The sequence below is a fragment of the Poecilia latipinna genome, unplaced genomic scaffold (assembly GCF_001443285.1).
Source record: "Poecilia latipinna isolate Pla-1442-1.1 unplaced genomic scaffold, P_latipinna-1.0 Scaffold2671, whole genome shotgun sequence".
NCBI lineage: Eukaryota > Metazoa > Chordata > Actinopteri > Cyprinodontiformes > Poeciliidae > Poecilia > Poecilia latipinna.
Window position 1 is genome coordinate 6,733 of NW_015115287.1, and position 22,180 is coordinate 28,912.

At 39.8% G+C, this 22,180-nt stretch overlaps 2 protein-coding genes across 2 annotated transcripts in view; both read right to left on the minus strand.

Moving 5' to 3' along the window:
* LOC106938702 (sodium/glucose cotransporter 1-like) overlaps positions 1 to 22,180 on the minus strand; it is a gene marked incomplete at its 3' end in the record, with an annotated part of 55,738 nt that overhangs the window by 6,716 nt on the left and 26,842 nt on the right. The window contains exons 4-8 of the mRNA XM_015020836.1: positions 2,230 to 2,289; positions 2,037 to 2,141; positions 1,845 to 1,950; positions 1,355 to 1,435; positions 1,025 to 1,233 (exon numbers count right to left, since the gene is read on the minus strand). Coding sequence (XP_014876322.1) covers positions 1,025 to 1,233; positions 1,355 to 1,435; positions 1,845 to 1,950; positions 2,037 to 2,141; positions 2,230 to 2,289 — 561 coding nt within the window. The remainder of the gene's footprint in view (positions 1 to 1,024; positions 1,234 to 1,354; positions 1,436 to 1,844; positions 1,951 to 2,036; positions 2,142 to 2,229; positions 2,290 to 22,180) is intronic.
* Positions 19,555 to 22,180, minus strand: part of LOC106938705 (sodium/glucose cotransporter 1-like) — an 18,749-nt gene continuing 16,123 nt past the window's right edge. Inside the window, exons 12-15 of the mRNA XM_015020839.1 lie at positions 21,920 to 22,088; positions 20,865 to 21,080; positions 19,910 to 20,021; positions 19,555 to 19,856 (exon numbers count right to left, since the gene is read on the minus strand). Of these exons, the coding sequence (XP_014876325.1) occupies positions 19,639 to 19,856; positions 19,910 to 20,021; positions 20,865 to 21,080; positions 21,920 to 22,088 (715 nt within the window). The 3' untranslated portion in view covers positions 19,555 to 19,638. The remainder of the gene's footprint in view (positions 19,857 to 19,909; positions 20,022 to 20,864; positions 21,081 to 21,919; positions 22,089 to 22,180) is intronic.

Genomic DNA, 22,180 nt, shown 5'->3' on the forward strand with positions numbered 1-22,180 from the left:
TGTGGTGAAGAGAGAGCTGAGTCAAAAAGCGAAGATCTCGATTTACTAGTCGATCAACGTTCCCACCCTCATCTATGGTCATGAGCTTTGGGTCATGACCGAAAGAACGAGGACCCGGATACAAGCGGCCGAAATGGGTTTCCTCCGCAGGGTGGCTGGGCTCTCCCTTAGAGTGAGAAGCTCGGTCATCCGGGAGGGACTCAGAGTAGAACCGCTGCTCCTCCACGTCGAGAGGAGCCAGTTGAGATGGCTCAGGCATCTGGCAAGGATGCCTCCAGGACGCCTCCCTGGTGAGGTGTTTTGGACAAGTCCCACCGGGAGGAGGTCTTGGGGAAGACCCAGGACACGCTTGAGGGACTATATCTCTCGGCTGGCCTGGGAACGCCTTGGGGTTCCCCCGGAGGAGCTGGAAGAAGTGGCTGGGGAAAGGGAAGTCTGGGCCTCCCTTCTGAAGCTGCTGCCCCCGCGACCCAACCCCGGATAAGCGGAAGAAAATGGATGGATGGATAAATGTAGCTTTGACAGATGTTTGAATATGGTTTCCAGTTACAAAAAAGTGTGTGGTGATCGATTAAATGCGCTAATATGTCATTGTGCCTGCTAAACACATAACGCTGAGTGGAGTGGTGGACCTCTCCAAGATGGCCGCCCTAAATCTCGTCAGTGACAATAGGCGAGAGTGGTCCATTAGGCGTCTATTCTTATATTATGTCTATGGTTGACGCTCTGGCAGGCTGAAGAAGTTCTCCATTGCTGAGAAAACAGCTTACAGCAGATATAAGAAGCAGCTACTATAACCGCTGTGCTTTCTGTTCACAGTTTAAACTAATTAAATATTCTACACCTGAAGTGACACGGTCCATCATTTTCTGCTCTGTAACAAATGCGCTTACAGTTATGTAAAAATCAAGTGGATGAGATTATGGCCTTAAATTGTTTCTGGTATGCAGTAAAAGCTGTTACTGAGCTTCAGTGGAAGTAAAGCATCCACACAGTCAAAGGTACTGATTGTATTTTTACTGACCTGATCAGTGCACCAGTACCAGGTGGCCTGGATGGTGAGTCCAAACACCATGCCAGGCCAGGGCAGGTCTCCTGTTATTGGATCTCTGAAAAGGTGAAACGAGTCTTTCCGAGGCTCGTAGCACTCTGCCCTGATGTTAGAGGTGTTTTGGGGAATTGCAGCCATGTAGAGTTTCTCCAAATTTGCATAACCCCCCACTGCATTGAAAGCTGAGGGAAGACAGGGATATATGGTTACACTAATGCTCACTCTCCCATTTCTTAATGATGTCACAATGAAACAAATCAATGGTGCAAGATAAAATGATAAATAAGGATTATTGCTTATTACCAAAACCCATGAGAATGAAGGATCCAATAATCATGATGATGGTCTGTAAGGTGTCTGTATATATCACCGCAGCCAGTCCACCTGAAATAAAACATGGCGTTGGCAGTCTGTAACATTTTTTTATTCAGAAGTGTAGACAGTAATATGTGCACCAGAGTATAGGATTATCTTGTTTTTATGTCAGTGTTCTTTTCCCGCTTGTCTTGTAGAGGTTATGTGAAGGTGTGTGCAGATTATTGCAGAGCAGCAACTATTAGAGGCTTATTGTACTCCATGGGCAATTAACCACAAACACACCACAGATATACAAGCCAGGAAAGGAGGAGTTTTCTCTTTACATGTGTTTTTGATCTACCCAGTACATTCAGCCTTGAGAAGACTTTACCCTCACTCAGGGTGTCATTTACATATATAAGACATTTTGTAAAGTAGGTTTATGAGGAAAATGTTGATCTCCAAAAAGGAAGTGAATTTCTTCCTGAGGATGCACCTGTGACGGTGTACAGTGCAGTGATCGCCAGTAGAGCGATAACAGCAAAGTAGATGTTCAGTCCAAGAGCTTGCTGGATGAAAATGGCACCAGAGAACATGTCGGCCTGGGAGGAGACAGAAAGGATCTTTTACTTTAATTTGTTAAATGAATTGTTGAAAGGTTCAAAGGTTAGAAAGAAAAAACCCATACAGAGATCTTTGTGAAGACGTAGAGGAAGAGGGAGAGCACAGAGAGATAGATACTAATCCGCCGTCCTCCGAACCTCTTCTTCAGGTACTCAGGCATGGTGACCACCTAGACAAATTTGATAATATTTTGTTTTATCAAGGCTCAATGACTATAACAGGTGCACTTTTCAACAGAAAATGCACATGTTGTTTACCCCAGCTTTGATGTAGATCGGCACAAAGAGCCATCCCAGAATAACGACAATAAAAAGAGCCTGGAACAAACAAAACATGGCAAAACATTGAAACCATCAAGAAAATATTAAACATAAACATGATTTTTACTTTTCCGTTTCTCCAAACCAATTATTTTGCATTATGAGATCTTGTCTTTCCTATTTGGAAAACATATCACAAATACTCACGTTCCACTCAAATCCACCAATGGCAATACCAGAAGCTGCAGCAGTACCAGCGATCCCTACAAAGTGGCCGCTGCCAATGTTGCTGGCAAAGAGTGATGCTCCGATCTGTGAAAAAAAAATATATATTTAATTTACAAAGGGGTCCCAAAACAATCAATAAATACCGAATGACTGGCTCTGCTGATAAACACATTTGGAACATTTTCTGCCTTTAAGGCCAACACAACATAATATGATATCTCATTTAGGACAGGTTTAATGTAAGGAATGCAAAAGTTGTAGCTGAGACTGTGTGTGTGGAGATTCTTGAGACTCTAATTCTAACTACAGCCCACATCTTATGAATCTCCCCAAAACTATTGAAAGGGCTCTGCTTGTCAGTCCTGTTGTGGATTTTACAGTTTCAGGAAAACCTTTTTCTATCTCACTTTTCCCTTCCAGTCAATTTTCTATTAACCTGTTTAGATACAGCCCTCTGTGAATACTCAGCTTCTTTAGCATTGACTTTTTATGACTTTCCTCACTGTCAAGTTAGCAATCCTCCATAAGATTGTGTAGGCCAGATGCGGAGTTATATGGGGGGCTGGGGATGGGCCTGCCAATGGGGGCCCGGGTCTTGAGGTGCCAGGGAGGGAGGAATGGTTTCAACTCGCTTTAATGTCCGATTATAGACAGAGAAAGTGTGCCCTTGCCTGTTCTGAAAGGTGTATGTAATGTTAAAGTTACTGTCCCTCAATGAAATATATAGTAGTCAGTCCCAGTGACTCTTTCACTCACGGTTTAGCCAATGTGCTTCCTAGGTAAAAATCAAACGACAAACGCGGCCCGGTCATTAGCCCCGCACCCCAGCCCAACGCTGACTTGTTCCGCTAGTGGTGTAGGCCTTAACCTGGCCACACCATTTCAAGACATAAATGACAATGACAAAACATAGGTGACAATAAAAAGCTTTACCTCATTATGTTCTTATAGATGGAAAATCATTGTCGTTAAAAGTTAACTCGGGAGTAGATAAGATCGACAGAACCACCTCATTTACAGCCTTGCTTAATTTGGTCATGTTTGCAGGAATGTATTCTTTTTTCTGATTTCTTTGCCAAACATTACAGTGAGAAAATATTTGGTCTCATCTGTCCATTTTAAGAAAAGTCTCATGGTTCCACTCTTGTTACCACTTTGCAATCCTGGCTTTTCAGTGTTCAGCATTCTCCTGCAAACCCATCCTAACAAGCCAAGCTTCTGTAGTTGCTTTTTTTTTTTTTTTTCCTGTTTTATTATTTCTTCTGACTAATTCTTCTATTGTTCTGGGGCCTGTGCAGCCACAGATTCAGATTCATTTCAACAAGTTCAAGCCCATTTTGAACGAAAACAACAAATTGGATTTTTGCTGCTTCTTACCCATACAGTCCTATCTAACTTGTATGCGACCGACATGTCACCCCTGTTAAGGAGAGTGAACTTTTTTTTTAATGTACCTCTTTTCCATCACAACTGTAATAGTTCTCAAGACTGTTACAAAAAATAGCAAAAGAACAAAAAATGCTTCTTATTTGTTGTCAGATACCCACCGGCCACCAGACCATTTTCCTCCCTGCAAGGAAAAAGCCACCCACAGTGGATCGATTGGTGCGGACCATGGCCTGCAACAGGACAAGGAAATACAAAACAAGCTTATTATCTCGTTTAGCTCTAAGTTAATGTTCTATACACTGAGTAACATAGCACACCAGGATTTTTTAAAAAATAATTTTATTTCAACAAATAACATGAACATACATACAGACGTTAACTCAATGACAAATATTAAAATATTATAATAAAAACAAATAAAGAATAATTACAGACATTGAGCATGTTGATGTTAAAGTCTAGAAAGACAAAAGTTATATAATTTTACATTGGTAAAATAAAACAATGTGTACTTTTTCAGTTAGGTTTTCATAAAAGGCGTCAAAAATATATTCAAATACATACAAAGAAGGGTATATTACAGCAAAAAGAACAATAAAAGCAAAAATAAATAAATAAATAAAAGAGGAATCTGCTTATGAGATTAAGTTAAATTTCTGGAGAAGAAATAAAGTTTTTACCAGTTTCTTATTATTAAAGTTAAGTTTTTCAACAGAGGCAACATACATTTTTAACTTAATTTCTTAAAAATTATTAAAAGAGGGGATTTGTTCACTCCATTTCAACCTGTGGACATAATATTTTGCTAGGTTTATAATAAGATTCACTATATAAATTTCATCTAAAGAAAAAGTTGAATTGTTAAAGATGAGTAAAATATGTAAATCTGATAAAACAATATTTTTTCTCGTGCCTCTTTGGAAAAAAGAACGCTTTACATCATTACGCAGATCCCTTGTATTAACAGATAAAAATGATAGCTCCGTGCTTTTTGAAAGTTAAAGAAATGTAATTTAGTAAAACGTAGCCCATTTAAGATGACTCCTAAAATAAAATTTGAAGCCACCACCAAAATTAACTAAACCATTTGTAAACTGTAGGGTTTACTGCTGAGTAAAACTATTATTCTCCAGAAGCCCTTCGAATTTCCTTTCCATCCACATAAGCTTTGCGTCCCACAAAGTAGGCCCTCTTCCCATGCGAGCCTGTTCAATGATAGACCACAGAGCAGACCTACCATCCTTGTTTTCCTTGGATAGGTTTGTTTTTTCTAGGTAGATGTTATTTTTCCCCACCTCTCCAGAAAATGTCCCTTACTGAACAAACAGGTGAGCAAACTGTACGATGATTGCTCTGGTCTTATACTGTCGATTCGTTTCCCCAGCCGATGAGTTACGTTGATTCCTTCAGCTGCTTTTGATCCAAGGTGCAATTTTGTGACAGACGGCAGTGTAACCTTCTCTTTCAGATCTTCATTCTCATGTTCAGACAGTCCGTAGAGCCGTAGGCACCATCTCCGTTTGTAGCGCTCTGCATCTGCAAGCCGCTCCTGCAGATCTTCTATTTGCGCCCCCAATTTTGCAGTTTTATTCTTCAATGCACAGTTCTCAATTTTTAGTTCTTCAATTTCGTCACGCATGAACTCAATAGATATTTTAATATCCTTGATGTCAGCCTTTACCTCGTCCGCTCTATCGTTCACCGCTTTTAAGATGGCGTGTAGAGGGTTGAGGCTCATCGCCGCAGGATTTCTGTTGATGGGAGAATCCGGGAATATCATAGGATCGGCATCAGTGTTCCCATCGCTGTAGTATACGTTTCCCCCCGCTGCCCGTCGCAGGTAATTAAAGCAACAATTGCTGAATAAACATCCAGCACTGCGCTCTCTTATTGTCATGCCCAAATATTCAACTCAGAAACAACTTATCTTGATTGTTCAGTTGTCTCTTTCCTCGCAGAGTGAGGTGAGACCGTTAGCGGCTAACGAGTCTCAACCGCTAACGGCTCTATGAACCCGGTTTACTGAGCTTGATGGTCGATCTTTTTTTCTTTTTACTCCTAAAGGATGATGTTGTCGAATATTTCTCCAGCAGCGACAGTCAGAGGATCTCTGATGAATTTTCTCTAATGATGAACAGAAGAATCACTGCAAACACTGTAATATTCAGCTCACACACCATAACGGTCTTTCCTCTTTGCTCCGTCAGTTCAGAACACCTGGAATGCCATGACACTACTTTATCATTCGTTATTGTGCAAAAAATAAATAAATAAAATAAAATAAAATAATAATCTGTTTGTTTTACCTAAAGCAGCAACAAAAAAGCATTACATTTTTCTAGCAATTTGCTTAAGCAAGTTACAACGACATAATTGTAAATAAATCGTGCAAACAGGCTTTCAACAAGTTGACAGTTTGTAACACTTACAATAACTCCCACAGCCAAGACAATCAGAAAGTAGATGACAATAACAGTGATGTCAGCTGCATTGTTGACGCGGGTGGTGGGAGATTGACTCCTTTGGGTTTTAAAGGTGGGGAAGAATCCAAAATATTCCCAGGCCATTTTGCTCAGAGTGGAAGTGTTGGATAGTCCACTGTGACTGAAGCCGCTTCGGATGGAACCACTAATAACGACAATGGAATGGCCGTTATTAGTGGTTATCAGCCCCATTGAATGACCTCAGGCGGTCCCTCCTGGTAATTCGTATCGCTGATCACAGCAGCCTATCGCTGATATTTTTTTTTTTTTTAGCTTTTTTTTTTTTGGCTTTAAAAAAATATTTACAATTCACGTACCATTTTGAATACATCAATAATTTACTAAAAAAAAAAAAAAAAACCTGCCAGATGGAATAGAAGTTGATCCATTTTGGCTGTTAAATGCATCCAGATACCACATTAATTTTGTTAATTTTATTAAGATTAATTTACTAAGTCAAAAACCTCTGTTTTAAAAAAAGAAGTTATGTGTAAGATTTATCTTGTTTCTTTTCCATTATTGACATGTTGCTTCTGGTAGAATCCATGGTGGTATAATTGATATTAGTGTTGTTTGACTAATTTCTAAATTATTCATTTTAAATTCTTTTATTTTCTTTTCAATTATCCATCCGAAACTCCTCATTTCTTTTTTTTTCTTTTTCCCCAGCATGGAATTAAAATTTCCCAAGTTGGATGATCTAAGTTATTACCTAAAGACAATAACTTACCAGCTTTTTTACCACATGAAATTGGGCCAAAAATATGCTTCTGCCAGAAAGAATTAGGTCTAGCAGTATTTTTATTCAACCAAGAAATTTTTCTCCATAAAAACTATCAAACTGACAGTACAGTACCAGATATTTTTGAACGAATACAAATATGTGTCTAGGTTAAATCTAATCCTGTCTAGGAGTCTAGTGTTAGGTGTAACAGCAGGAAAAGTATTTTTATTCGTAATCTTCAAATCTATAATGCTGAGCAGTGGATGAATGTTACAGAGGGCAATATGGATACGCTGTAGTGGAATTTCCTTACCAGTAGGAGGTGCTGGTGAGTCAATTCTCTGTCATTCAATTCTGTACATGTAATGTAAACCTGCTGTCGGCTGTTTATCAACATTTTTACTGTAGCTTCATTCAGGCGTTCAGTGTACTGTTGCATTGCCTGTGGCATTTTATCAACAACTGTGAACATTTTAATTAAATGTCCTTGCACATATATGGCTTTGTTTTAATTTCATAAACATTTTAAAGTCTAGAAAATTCTTCATATTCACCAAATGTGATGAATATGAAAACAAACAGATTATAGGCTACAAGACCGGTTACAAATGATGTAGATGTGACAGCATTTTTCTTACAGAAACACAAAAAAAATTGTATTTGTTGTTTTACGGTTGATTTCCAGAAAGCAAGACGTTCCTGGTTAAGGAATGTAGTTAACCATAATAAAAGCAGAGTATAACCTATTATCAATAATACTTTTCAAAGCTCACCTTTCTGTTTACAATTTTGAGAGTGCAGTCTACTGTCTCTATACGGTGATTATAAAGTAAGAAAAGTGACTAAGTAGTTTGGATTCCTGTTAACCAAGCATTTCTTAACTTCCTCCCAACTCACAAAAGCGTTGTGAGACACAGAAAGGTTTTAGATCTTCTTCCTTTGAAACTGTGCATAAATAAGTCAAATGTTTAATTGATAAAAATGTCATATTTTTAGCGTCTGGCGATGTAACTATACTAAACCGGTGACATTAAATAAGATTCTTAGATTCATACTTACCCTGAGCTTTGAAGTGATGTCATTCAGTTAGTTTTGGTTAAGTCAAAATATTCATCAAATTAATCACATACCTGCTCCTGAAAAACCAGTCTGTCATTCTTGGTTTTATTTTTGGCTTTTTCACATCTTTACACAACCCCTCTCATTTTAGTGGATGATAGTCAAATGACAGGTGCTTGAGAAGAAGATATTGCATTAAGTCAAGAGTTCTCGAATTTCAGTCAAAATTGAGGTTGATACTTTGGTTGTGAAATGCATTGCAGGATCAGTAATACAGATTAGTAAAAATACATTTAATGATGATTCCTGAATCTCTGTTATGCTGTTTTGGACCATATACATGCTCAGAAATGTTGTGTGCCGAGTAGAGAGAGGTTTTTTTTCTATATACATGTTAAGGGACAGTATTATGCATTTTCCAGGCATATTTCCATTTCATAGCACAATCAACTAGATTATCTTGATTCAGGGACGGGGCTTCAGGGTTGCTGCGGGACCCCGGCCAGGGCCTCGGAGGTGCCCGGATGGAAGGCAGAATATGAGTTCAAGGATTCAAGGCTTTATCACGTCTGATGAGAACTGCCAAAGGCACGCTCTCCTGTTGAGTTTGCTGTATGTAAAATTATTTAAGACATTACCCAAGTGGATTATATAGTAGGTTGCCCCAGTCATTGTTGTCTCATGGTTGCTAAAAGCTTCACAAGACAGTCTGATTTTAGTGACATAGCGGGAGTAAAATATTGAATAAAATGTTGTGCTACATGACTGGCATTTTTACGGACCAAGTTAATGTGACCAGCAGGGCAGGGTGACTCTTTTAAAAGTTAAAGATGCACCAGAACGCAAACTGAATCATACACAATATTTTTATGAACAATTATCTTAAAACAGTTGTATTTTTAAAAGCGTGGCTTCAGGCCTACTACTTGGTCCTTGAAAAGAAAGTTAAACATGTTGAGTCAGGACAGACAAGTTAAATTATTCCAAAAACAAAACATGCAATGCAAAAGAAAACAAATTAGTAAATCAAACCAGAAAAGCAACAAACAAATTAGTAGTTTCAATAACGGACAACAAATACAAAATGTAAAAGAAAAGCACTTTAACAATGGAACAAATTGTTGTCATCGTCCAGTTCCAAATGCCCTTCAACGGGGCAAGAGGAGTCATGCCCCGCCCACACAGCCTGCCCAACCAGCAACAGGTTTAGTTGAGAGCGGCCCAAACAAACAATGGGAAGACAAGACAGCAGAGCGTCCAAAGCGCTGCAGCTCCAAAACACAATCAGGTGCCTGAAACAGAAAACCCATTAACTGTGGATCCAGATAAAATAAATCAAAAGCTAAATAGCAAGTAGCTTACCCAGGGGTGGAGACACTGCCGAACCCGGAAGGGAGCGGGTCAGCAGGCGGGGACCAGATGGAAGCCGCACGCCACAACAACTTCCAGCCGCAGCTGGTAACGCCAGCAGATCAATACTGCAGAAACACACGATAGGTGTAGTACGGCGTTTATAGTTCAGGCTTACATTGGAGCCGCCTGCAAGAGCATCTTCCAGTTTGCGTGAACGTAACTCGGCGTGCGCGATCCGTGTCGAGTTACAAACATCCAGAGGTGTGCAAAAGGCGCTGTGACACGCTGCGCGTGCGGTGCGGCTGCGTGTCCGCTTCAACGCAGCAGCTGCTGCTGCTGCTTCTTCTTCTTCTTCTTCTTCTTCTTCTNTATATGTTAAACAGCTGAATACCAACAGTTTGTTAAAAGAAACTCATTGTGATTATGCCAAATATGTTGTTAATAAAAGTCACCCGGCAGCTTGGGAACCCATTGAGTCTGAGAGAGACGAAGCAGCTAAAATTCCCCAATAATTTGGTTACGTTGGCATGAAAACGACTGATGACTGATGGAGGCAGCTTGCTGATGGGTCAGCCTCAGAGCTGCTTCCTCCTAGTCGATGAAGGATCATATAAAGAGCTCATCTCCATCCAACCATCCTGTAAACGGCCGAAGCTCTCCACAGCGTTTTACTGTGTTCACACCGTCGTGGGTCGTCTTCCAGCAAGAGGAATTATTACTAATGAAATCACTTCAGGCATTTGACCTCGACAAGAAGGAGGAGGAACTGACCACAGAGATGTCAGAGGAGTCACTCTCAGCTGCAGATTCCTTATACAATTAAAGACTCACAGAGCTGCATTCACACACACACGCACACACACACACACATACACATCCTAGAACATTCTTACCCTCAGACAACTCCATCATGTACAGAGCACCACCCTTTTACATTCCTCCAGAGACAAACAATCTGATAGCAAACTGATGGGAGACGATAAAAAATGAGTGTTCTAAAATGCGCCCAGCGTGTGATGGAGCAGAGGAAAAACACCAAGCAGCATTCTTTTTGATAAAGAAAACACCACACATGTTCCTGAGAGACTTTCACACACATTCATTCACATTCACAGCTCTGCCCCGGTCAGCTCTCTCACACAAGACGGAGTCCACCTGTGTGGATGGGAGCATGTGTCAGGGCACCATGTACTGAATGAGTCATCGATAGGAGTGCGCATGAGTATGTCGTCTCCCTTATCAATCAGTCATCCACACAAAACTGTGTTGTTGTTTTTTTTTTTTTTATCACAGTGTCATCCTGGACGGAGCGGAGGATGTGGGTATTCATGCCCCCGATGCAAGATGCCAGCAGTATGCCAAGTATGTTAGCTATGAGGAGATTTGAATTCGTTCTCAAACGATTTTCTGGGGAAGACAAAAATGTCAACAAATCTCTTCCCTGCCCTATGTGAGCTATAATGCTGCATGTTGGTGTTATGTAACATGTAATGACCTTAGCAGGATAAATCCCACGATTTACTTCATGTTTTCCCATCGCTGGATATTACTAAATTCCGATGATGAACAGGACTGACTTTATACTAAAGGTGTATAACCCTTTACCCTCTTGCCGATTTTTCGCACTTCCACTGTATAGCGCCGTCCAATGTTTATGTTTTTATCTTGGCGAGGTGTTGATTAAAAAACAGGCAGCAGACATCGGCCATTTTGCCTCGCAATTCATTACAGCCAATTGCTCTTTGTTCTCGCCTGTGTTGCTCCCACGCCAACATGGCAGAGCTGCACATGCTGCTAAAAAAAATAAATAAAAGCATGAACAACGCATCCCTCTTCCTGACACAGACCTCATTGAAGATTTATGAGGGAAAGTGCCCAGGCTTTTCAATAACGGCCGCGGCTTGATCGATGAGGGCAAATAATTAAGGATGTCTCGGCACGGTTTTAAAGTGGACGGCATTTGTGAGACTTTGCAGAGGCAAACTGCTCGGGTCTTCATGCAACGAAGCAGCTGCTTCCGCACACGGCTTTGCACAAATGGGAGGGGTGCAGTTTGGATGAAGCAGCAGTTATGCAATTGCAGCGTGGTGCACAGGGCGCTCTCACTGCAGCGCCGATGCTTGGCCATTATGGAGATGCATCTGTGGCTGCTGACAAAAAAAAAAAAAACCAGTTCCCCCCCCCCCCCCCCCCAGCCTGCTATCTGCCTGGGCAGACATCTGGCAAATGTCACAGAAGCCCACAGGAAAACCTCTAGACACTATCTACATCCTAACTCACACATGAGCGACCTCAAGTCATCGTTTCCGTCTGATAGGTTTTTCATCTCTGCCGATGAGAAGCTGGGGCTCTGTGGGCGTGATTGGTTTGTCTTCACTTTTACATCAGCGTGTGAACATAATGCCTGCGACCCAGATCGACATGATGAAACATCTGAGCAAAACATGGCAATAACAAAGCAGAACAGAACACAAGCCTCCTTCTTTGCCATGTTTGTACGCATCTTCACATTGAAAGAGATGTAAAGCTTTGCCTCATTCTCACCTGTCCGCTTTACGTGGTTGTCATTGTCCAGTCGTTTGCTGCCTCAACGAGCTGTTTGTGTTGGATGACAAACCGCTTTGCCTTCTTTGTTGCCGGGGTGAGGATGCGGTCTTCCTCTCTCCTCTCTCTGTTCTCAGAGCATCAACAACATGGAGGAAATGTTAAGATGGAGGAAGCTGTTGCAAGGTGGACACATCAGTCTGCTTTCATCAGGCTCAGCATCATCGGCTCTCTGGTCTCGCTCTCCTTCACTCTTCCAGTCGTTTTCCTTTGAGTTGGAGCTGAAATTTCTCTTCCTGTGCCCTTTTCTCCATCCCAGTCTGTCTGCTTCTACTCACACATCATTTATCTCATTCTGTGCAGGGACCCGAGCTTCTTCTATCTCTCAAATGTCGCCCCGCTATGTCCTCCTTTCTTATCACTGCCTCCTTCTTCTCGTCTTCAGGTGAGCCTCTGTCTTCTCCTTCTCTCCCTCTGCCCTGCTGTCATCCCTCAGCTGGCGTTCATTACTGCTCTTTCTCCTGCACAGTCCGCTCAGTCACACATGCGCAGTGTTCTCACACATGCATACATGCGCACGCACACACACACACACACAGACACACACACAGTGCTCTGTCTCCTCTGTGCTTCTGGCTCAGTCCTTATTCATGTAGTTTATTCTGCCTGCCCGCCCCCTCCTGCCTGCCTCTCTCTCTTTTTCTCACTGCAGCACTCACTGCAGTGCCTCTGCAGGCGGGATCACGTTTGCTCGTCGCCAGAGAAAATACTTCAGCCAATCAGGATGATACTCCCCACCCCCATCTAAACACACAAATGCATACACACACACACACACACACACACACATACACACACAAACCCTTTCTGAGATGCAAAAGGAAACCAAAAGCAATGAATCATACTTTATATGCTGGCATATGGCAAAGCAGCACCAGCCAGGCACACGGAGAGCTTGTGAGGCTGAGATAGGAGACACGTAAGCTTGCCACCAAATGGAGGGTGTGTATCAGACTGGATACGTTGAAAACCAGACCCAGCATCTCCATCACAGACAGCAATTATCTTTCCTAAAGCCTGAAACAAAAATTTCTCAAAAACCTCGAGCCAGGACCCTAAGCTCTTCTCACAGATCCAAACATGCAGGGATGTTGCATAACGAGGATTTTGTTACGTTTTGTATCCGCTCAAGAAGCTTTAACACCGACAGGACAAATAATCCCGAGATCAAAGCGAAATAAAAACACGCCAGAATTAAAACATATGAACATCCGTTGCATAATGTCATGAGCGGCTGGAAAACTGGGCGTCAAAGAGGTGCTGTTCAGAGTTTCAGCAGTCCGTACGATGAATTGGTTCTATAGGTTGCTCAGACGTTATGGGGGAAGGGAGACCAGCACCACACTCATCATTGATGTAGCATGATGAATGTTTCCCAAATGATTTTTAGTCAGAATTTCTTTAACATAATTTTTTTTTCTGTTTTTAGTAATGTGGTTGTGCTTATTATTATTATCAGTGTCACGTAAGGTACAGCATTTCCCCTCAGTGTGGGACAATAGTTACAGAGAAACATGAAAGCAATGCCACAAAACAACTTTTTGACAGACTCATGGTTACAGCGCTCGTCTTACCCACAGATCTTAATCATTAAATGTTTTGTAGGAGGAATTTTACTCTGCATTGTATTTATGGGATTTACTGACCCTGCTGGGATAAATTGCTGTAGTCGGGGCTTTCTGTCGGACATTCCTAAACTTTGTGCATTTGTCAGACCAAATTCATCCAAGACTTTAACTTCCTAAATTATGTCTTAAGATGTAGCTTCAGTAGTCCAGCATAATCAATTTGTAACCTATTTCATGAGTTACACCAGTAATACCTGAAGTATAACGTCACATTTTGTGTCATCAGGCCACAAAATATGTGTCCAGAATTAAGGACATTACTGCTGAGTGCATTTGTAAAGTGTAATCTGGCTTTCTATATTAGTTTTGGATAATCTGGACTTTCACCCCACATTGTTTCAGAACTCTTTTAATTATCTGTAAAGACACTTCCTCACCAGCTTTTTGACCACATGAAATTGGGCCAAAAATAAACCATAAACCATTCTTCTGTCACAAAGACAGAAGAATAAAAACTTGTTGTTTATATTCAAACAACAAGTTTGTTTTTGTAACAAAAAACTATCAAACTGACAGCACAGTACCAGATATTTTGGACAAATACAAATATGTGTACACCAGTTGTTTTGTGGTGCCTAAGGTCAAGATGGTAGCCAAGGTTAAAGCTAATCCTGTCTAGGAGTCTAGTGTTGGGTGTAACAGCAGGAAATGCATTTTCATTAGTAATACACAGCAAAATTATGTCTTCAAATCTACTCGGTTGATAATAGTTTTGTTATCTTGATGTGCCTGAATATATAATCTGTGATGTCCTCAGAAGTTTAAGAATAGTTCCTGATCTGGAACAAAATGATGCTGAATACTGCTGATCAGTGGATGAATGTTACAAAGAGGGCAATATGGATGCGCTGTAGTGAGATTTATTTACCAGTAGGAGGTGATGGTGTGTCAGTTCTCTTTGTCATGCAATTCTGTACATGTAATGTAAACCTGCTGTCAGTTGTTTATCAATATTTTTACTGTAGCTTCATTCAGGCATTCAGTGTACTGTTGCATTGCCTGTGGCATTTTATAAACAACTGTGAACATTTTAATAAAATGTCCTTGCACATTTATTTTAAGTTCATAAACATTTTAAAGTCTAGCAAATTCTTCATATTCACCAAAAGTGATGAATATGAAAACAAACAGATTATAGGCTAAAAGGCCAGTTACAAATGATGTAGATGTGACAGCATTTTTCTTACAGAAACACAAAAAAATTGTATTTGTTGTTTTACGATTGAGTTCCATAAAGCAAGACATTCCTGCAGGGCCAGCCCAAGCCTCCATAGGCCCTAAGCGAAATGTGGTTTTGGGGCCCTCTAGATCTGCTAACAATGTGGACTGGCTGCAATTAGCAGTCCGATCATTAGATCATTCACACACCTGCTATAAACTTATTGCATCTCTGGCAGTGCTGTTTACATTATATACATGTATAATAGGATACATTTGTTGGCCAACTGATTTATTAACCAGTTGATTTTTGGGCGCCGATTTCCTTAATTTTGGGGGATCGTGATCTGCTGATACTTACATGTGAAGCCCATCTTATCCCCTAATCTTATGTTCGTCAGCAAAGGTTTAAAAATCAGTCTCTGTCCTCTTCTGCTCTGCACTGAGAGGTGTGACTGACAGACCGACCCAACAGGTCAGGTCTGCATGTTTGCAGTTAACAATGTTCACCCCACTGTTGCCAACAGTAACTTTCTTGCTATATTTAGCGACATTTCAGACAAAAAAATTCATATCAACCAAAATCAAAATTGGCATGTCAGGCTTTTTAAAGATCGGTAACAAGGGATCGGCTAGAAAACTGCAATCGGTGCAGCCTTACACACATATTCATGACATTCTTTGATTAAATAAATTTCTCTTAAGCGTTACTCCAATAGCTAAAAATTTAATTTATACCAGGTGAGTCTTTCTCCCCTGAGAATGTGGATTGGTTCTGGACTGATTCTGTGCCTTCAAATGATTTTAACAGAAGTTTCACATAACTTAGAAAAATAATGGTTGTTTAAGCCACAAAATCAGGGGTCCCCCAACTACGGCCCGCCTCCACATTTGGTCCGGCCTCCTGAACAATACCAGAGTGCATTCAGATTTTTTTTCATTTATTCTATTTTCCGGTTTATATGTGGGTTTTTCTTCAACCACCAGGGGGCTCTTTAGCAGGAAGAGCCCCCTGTAAACTGTGGGGCGCATTGCTGCCATCTCTTGGACTTTTAGGGAACTGCTTGACTTTTATGTTATTTAATCAGGTTGTTTGCTATCGGTAGAGCAGGTGAACACACGTGTCTGTTATGAACGCCGCATTTCAGGTTGAATTCTTCGAAGCGATGCCTGTAAGTAGCAGCTTATACTTCAAAACGAGACTTTATGTTAACATATGCGAAATTAATATGTTAAAGTAACATTCCCTCAATGGAATATATACTAGTCAGTCCCAGTGACCTTTTCACTCATGGGTTTTGCCCATGTGCTTTCTGGGTAAAAATCAATCGATTTCCTGCCCTGCATATCCGGGAGCTTGACCCGCTCCCCTACCACCCCCCTCCCCCCTCCCGTGAACAATCTCCGGCCCCCCACCAGAGAAGGGAAAAGTTATGTGGCCCTCACAGGAAAAAGTTTGGGGACCTCTGCACAAAATGATTATGCTCAGCAGCAAACAACATATCCCCAACTAACGCATAGAATAGCTCATCCATGTAGCAGGTATGTAGCCTGACGTAAAAACATTTTGCTAGACAATATCAAACATTGGGAAGTTTTAATTATTGTTAATTGTTAAACGTTATCAAACACGGCGTTTTGAAGATAAAAAATACCTCAGAAATATACAGAGCCAAGAAGTGGAATCAATTCATCTAAAGTTAAAAGTCAGTTTCACACAAACACAAAGACCCTAGCATAAATGTTTGGCTGTTGAACTGGACCGTTCAAAGTCGCTATCAAGCTAATTTTCTACTAGCAGCTCCACTAATATTTCTGATAAACATTACATTACCAAGCCTTTATCTTGGCTTTTTTCTATTCTTCCTCTTTCTTCTATCTCCCTGAAGGATAAGTCCTTTTTTGAGACATTGTTTTGCTAACTTTACTTCTGACCAGAGCTTTAGACTTTTGGGTGCTCTGCTCATTGCACAGCAGCTCATATTAATGGCGAAGCGTGCAGTACCTACCGTGGCCACCAGGGGCTCCCAACAGGAATTATTTCAATAAAATAATAATTTCTTCATACATTATCAAATATATATTATTAGAAAAAAACAAATCACTTCATAGTGAAATTGTGTGTTTTTGATATTATAATGACAGAAATTATTATTAAAAAAAAAAAAAAAATCAGCTCCACTGAGGGGGCTGCTTAGTGGCCCTGGGGCCCTAAGCGGCTGCTTAGTTTGCTTATGCCTTGGGCCGGCCCTGCGTTCCTGGTTAAGGAATGTAGTTAACCATAATAAAAGCAGAGTATAACCTATTATCAAGAATACTTTTCAAAGCTCACCTTTCTGTTTACCATTTTGAGAGTGCAGTCTACTGTCTCTATACGGTGATTATAAAGTAAGAAAAGTGACTAAGTAGTTTGGATTCCTGTTAAGCAAGCATTTCTTAACTTCCTCCCAACTCACAAAAGCGTTGCGAGACACAGAAAGGTTTTAGATCTTCTTCCTTTGAAACTGTGCATAAATAAGTCAAATGTTTAATTGATAAAAATGTCATATTTTTTAGCGTCTGGCGATGTAACTATACTAAACCAGTGACATTAAATAAGATTCTTAGATTCATACTTACCCTGAGCTTTGAAGAGATGTCATTCAGTTAGTTTTGGTTAAGTCAAAATTTTTATCAACTTCATCACTTTGTCATACCTTCTCCTGAAAAACCAGTCTGTCATTCTTGGTTTTATTTTTGGCTTTTTCACCTCTTTACACAACGCCTCTCGTTTTAGGGAAGATAGTCAAATGACAGGTGTTTGAGAAGAAGATATTGCATTAAGTCAAGAGTTCTCTAATTTCAGTCAAAATTGAGGTTGATACTTTGGTTGTGAAATGCCTTGCAGGATCAGTAATACAGATTAGTAAAAATACATTTAAAGATGATTTCTGAGTCTCTGTTACACTGTTTTGGACCATAAACATTGTCAGAGATGTTGTGTGCTGAGTAGAGAGAGGTTTTTTTATTTTACAGGGACAGTATTATGTATTTTCAAGGCACATTTTATTTCATAGCATAATCAAGTAACTAGGTTACCTTGAATTGTTATAAAAATGCTGTAATTATTAAACATGACTTAGAAGTAATTTGACTTCATAATATGACACCAAATTGGCCCCTGTTAAGAAGCTACTGCTATTTCCAACACTGCCTTCATATCGTTATGCAAACACAGCAATGCCGTCCTGTTATGCTGTTTATAATCATAAACTGAAAGTTTGCTGATTGCTGCTGCCACTAGTCTGGTGGAGCTGTGTGGGGAAGGGGTGCTCTGTGATATGAAAGCTCGGCAGCTTCAAGGTTACACAAAATCAAAAGGTAACCTTGGTCTCTTTATGGCTCATTAGTTATATTTAGAAAATCTGTTGAGCTGATAATTACCATTTGATTTATTGGTAAAAAGACAAAATGTCCTGTCTGATAAATACTAATTACTGACCTTTGACTTGCTAATTCTTAGATAACACAATCTGATTGACAGTCTTATCAGTGATGCAGACATGTACAGTTCCTGGATCAGGAGGTGTTGATTGAGGAAATCTTATGGAAGAACGTGACCACTGCCAAGGCAATAATAATAAAGCATTTAATAACAGCATGCTGGTTGCATTGAATAAATGTACAGTTAGCTAAAAAACCAAGATAATGCTTTAAATGTTATTTTAAGAAACATAAAATATCATTTAGGCAATTATAAAGGAGGCAAGTAGGCATTTACGTTTCTTTGGTGAATAAATGCATTTGTGGTATGACAGATAGGCAAAATTTAAATATGCAAAACAGAAAACAGTGAAAATCTATTTTACATGTTTTTTAACTTACAAGTCATTTTACCCCACTAGGTGGAAGCAAAGAGAGTGTCTGAGTGCTTTCTAATAATTCCTAACTCTCTCTCCCTGAGATGGCTTTATTCATTAACACCTAAAACAACACACACAGTTAGGTGTATGGAAGTTAGAAGTGACAGCACTTGTGGACTTTGAGCACAAATTATGAGAAAACCCAGTTGAAGTCGATGAATGAGGTAGCACACATACATTCTGAGGGAATTTACAACCATCTTGTTTGTCCTTTACTGGTTAAATATTACTAACTTCCTCCAGGTAAACAATTTTTGTCATGTCCCTCTTTCATAATGACTTAATGTAGCATCTGGTATATAAACAGCAATTGTCTGTAAACTTAAGAAAATAAAAAGGAGTTTATGTTTTCAGTCACAAAAGACAAGGAACTGCAGATAAAACGAATTATCGCCTAATGTATGTGTGCAGTATCACAATTAAAATTTGCCAAAAAATAAATTTTCTAACTTCTTGGGATAATAAAAAGAAGTCAATTTGAAGCTACATATATAAGCTGCTTTCAGTTACAGAGATGCTCTCTTTGCACCACAACAAAAAGACACCGTTCAGGCCATAACAGGAATATGTACAAATATGATAAGACGATATGGAACTCATAACAAATATGTGAGAATTTGGACATCCTAACAAGTTTGATGCGTTAATATGTTACACTATTGTTTACTGGTTCACTCCAGGTGACAAATACCAGGAAAAAGTTAACCGAAAAGGAAGGTGCATTGAGAAAAGTACACTTTGTGTCCTATGTGAGATCAGTTGGCACAATGCAGGAAGAATGATAGCACACAGGATCAGCATTAATGGTTTTGGTGTAATTTTAATCCATGCAAAATAAATTGCAGCATCCAGGACCACTTAATGTTGATGGGGTTTGGCTAACCAAAGTATATGTGAAAGAACACAGCGACACACAGGAGGAGGATGGCATTTGCATTGACAATGTTCCTCCAGAGAGGCTTCTCTGTTGTATCTGTTAGCTGCTTCTTCAGTTCTGCTTCCTCCTCTGGAGTAAGTTTTGGTGCTGTTTTGTTCTGCTCCAGTCCGCAGAAGCAGATTAGTGCTTTCTTGAAGAAATTTCGCTTTTTCCTAGATTCTGTAATAATAATAATAATAATAATAATAATAATATGTATGTGTTCTGTATACCTTCTATGTCCATCTTACTGTCATCCTCATCATGATCCTCAATCCAATCATCTGGATCAATGTCCACTCTTTCCTCTGTACTGTTCCTCAGACTCCAGCACAATCGGTACAGCTGGGAAAATAACACAACATATTGTGTGAGAAAACTGTTCAGCCCAGAGGTCAAACATACTTAAAAATACAATTGTTTATAAATGTAGCTTTGATAGATGTTTGAATATGGTTTCCAGTAACAAAAATGCGTGTTATGATCGATTAAATGCGCTGATATGTCATTGTGCCTGCTAAACACATAACGCTGAGTGGAGTGGTGTACCGCTCCAAGATGGCCGCCCTAAATCTCATCAGTGACAATAGGCGAGAGCGGTCCATGAGGCGTCTATTCTTATATTATGTCTCTGACTTGGCTTAATATTGGTCCATATACAAAGCGCACCGGATTATAAGGCGCACTGTCGGCATTTGAGGAAATTGAAGGTTTTTAGGTGTGCTTATAGTGCGGAAAATACGGTGCATAGTGCAGCCTTAAGTGAAAAAAGTCAAAGTAAGTGAAGTGCGTTTCAGCAACTGGAGATTGCTGAAATTGAAATAAACATAAATTCTTCTGCAAGAAGTGCATTTTATTTTTTGATTGGTGTAATAAAGTCAAGCTTGAAGCTCATGGAGATGCTATAAATTACAAAAAACGTCTTCAAAGAACATTGTTCTTAGCTGCTAACTTCTTCACCATCTTAAACTTCACTCAGAAACTGCATACTAAGATTTTATATTACTCAGTCTTTAACATCCCAAAGTACCTGCAACTTTAATAAGAATTTGAATATAATGTAATCATAAGCAGAAAAAATGTAAAAGAGTTTGTGCAGGAAGTTAATCGTGGATAGTCTTCCTGTGAACAATTACTGATTTGGAAAGTTACATATTAAGCTACTCTTATCACAAAACTGTCACATACATGCTTGTCATCGATTGGCTTGCTCATTAGGGAGATTCCAAGTATGAGGATGCAAGAGACAGTGAACAGGATAATCGAAAAGTAGAGGTAGTGCACTCCACAGATGATGGTAGGACAGTTACTTGGGCTGACACAGCTCCCTGTTCCGTAGATAAACTCTGAAATCATCCTGGATAATCCGACTAACAAACCAATTATGAGTCCGAAAAAGGCACCCTGTAAAAAGAAGAAAGAACGAAAGAAGGAAATAAAGAAGGATGAAAACACTCTATTAAAACAATAATCCACCTACTGACATCTAGCTTAAATCAATACAACTCTGTTATCTACAATGGCTGCAGCAATAAATTTGGCTTGACACAAAAGCTAAAACAGGTAAGACATCTTACTTTGTAAAATGATGACAAAAATTCTCCTTCAACATAACCCTCCCAAATAATGTAACATCATCTTTGGTTGATGTGACAGAAACTAAAAATACCTTTTCTTTACAACAAAACAGAGATGTGTTCTTATAAATTAGAGTATCCACAAAGTATATTTGGGTTATGTTTCATCAGATAATAGTCATTTGTGGATCCACAGTCTTAAAACTGAGTAAATAACAAGCCCATAGGACCTATAGTTTGTAACCTGATGATCACTTTGGAAAGAAAACTACCATATTTTTTTATTCTTCTATATGAAAAGGCTAAAAAGAGTGATTCATTGGTTTTCTCTCTTAAGGACGAGAACCACTACCCAGGTCTGTTGCACCACAACTACGATCCTTCTTACAACATTGAACCGGCATTTCAACCTTTGCAGGTCCATGATGTGCAGAGCCTTTCCAATAAGAAACTTTTAACAACCTCAGTTCTTCTCCAAGTCTTAAGAGGCTGCCTTCTTTGTGCAGATGACTAAACTTTTTCTATGCCGTGGTAATATCCTCTGTTCAGGTCTGTCTGCCCCCAAACCAGAGAGCCTCTGATGGTCCCTGTATTTGCTATGTATGCTACTAAAGACACATTTATGTTGCAAATATAAGAGCAACTGTACACTAAAAGGAAACTCACAGTTTCATTAACTCGTTTACAGAATATGCCGAGCATGAAGACAGCGGCCACAGGTGGAGTGAGATAGCTGGTGATTGACTGGATGTAGTCAAAGAGCTGACCACTCTGGGCTGACTGCACCACAGGGATCCAGGCTATGCTTATTCCAATAAGGACCACAATAAACACCCTGGAAGGAAGAATAAACAAAGAGTCATGGTTAGAGTCAAGCATGCAAACAGTAATTATATTAAAATCAAGTCACAACAGTTTTACCTGCCA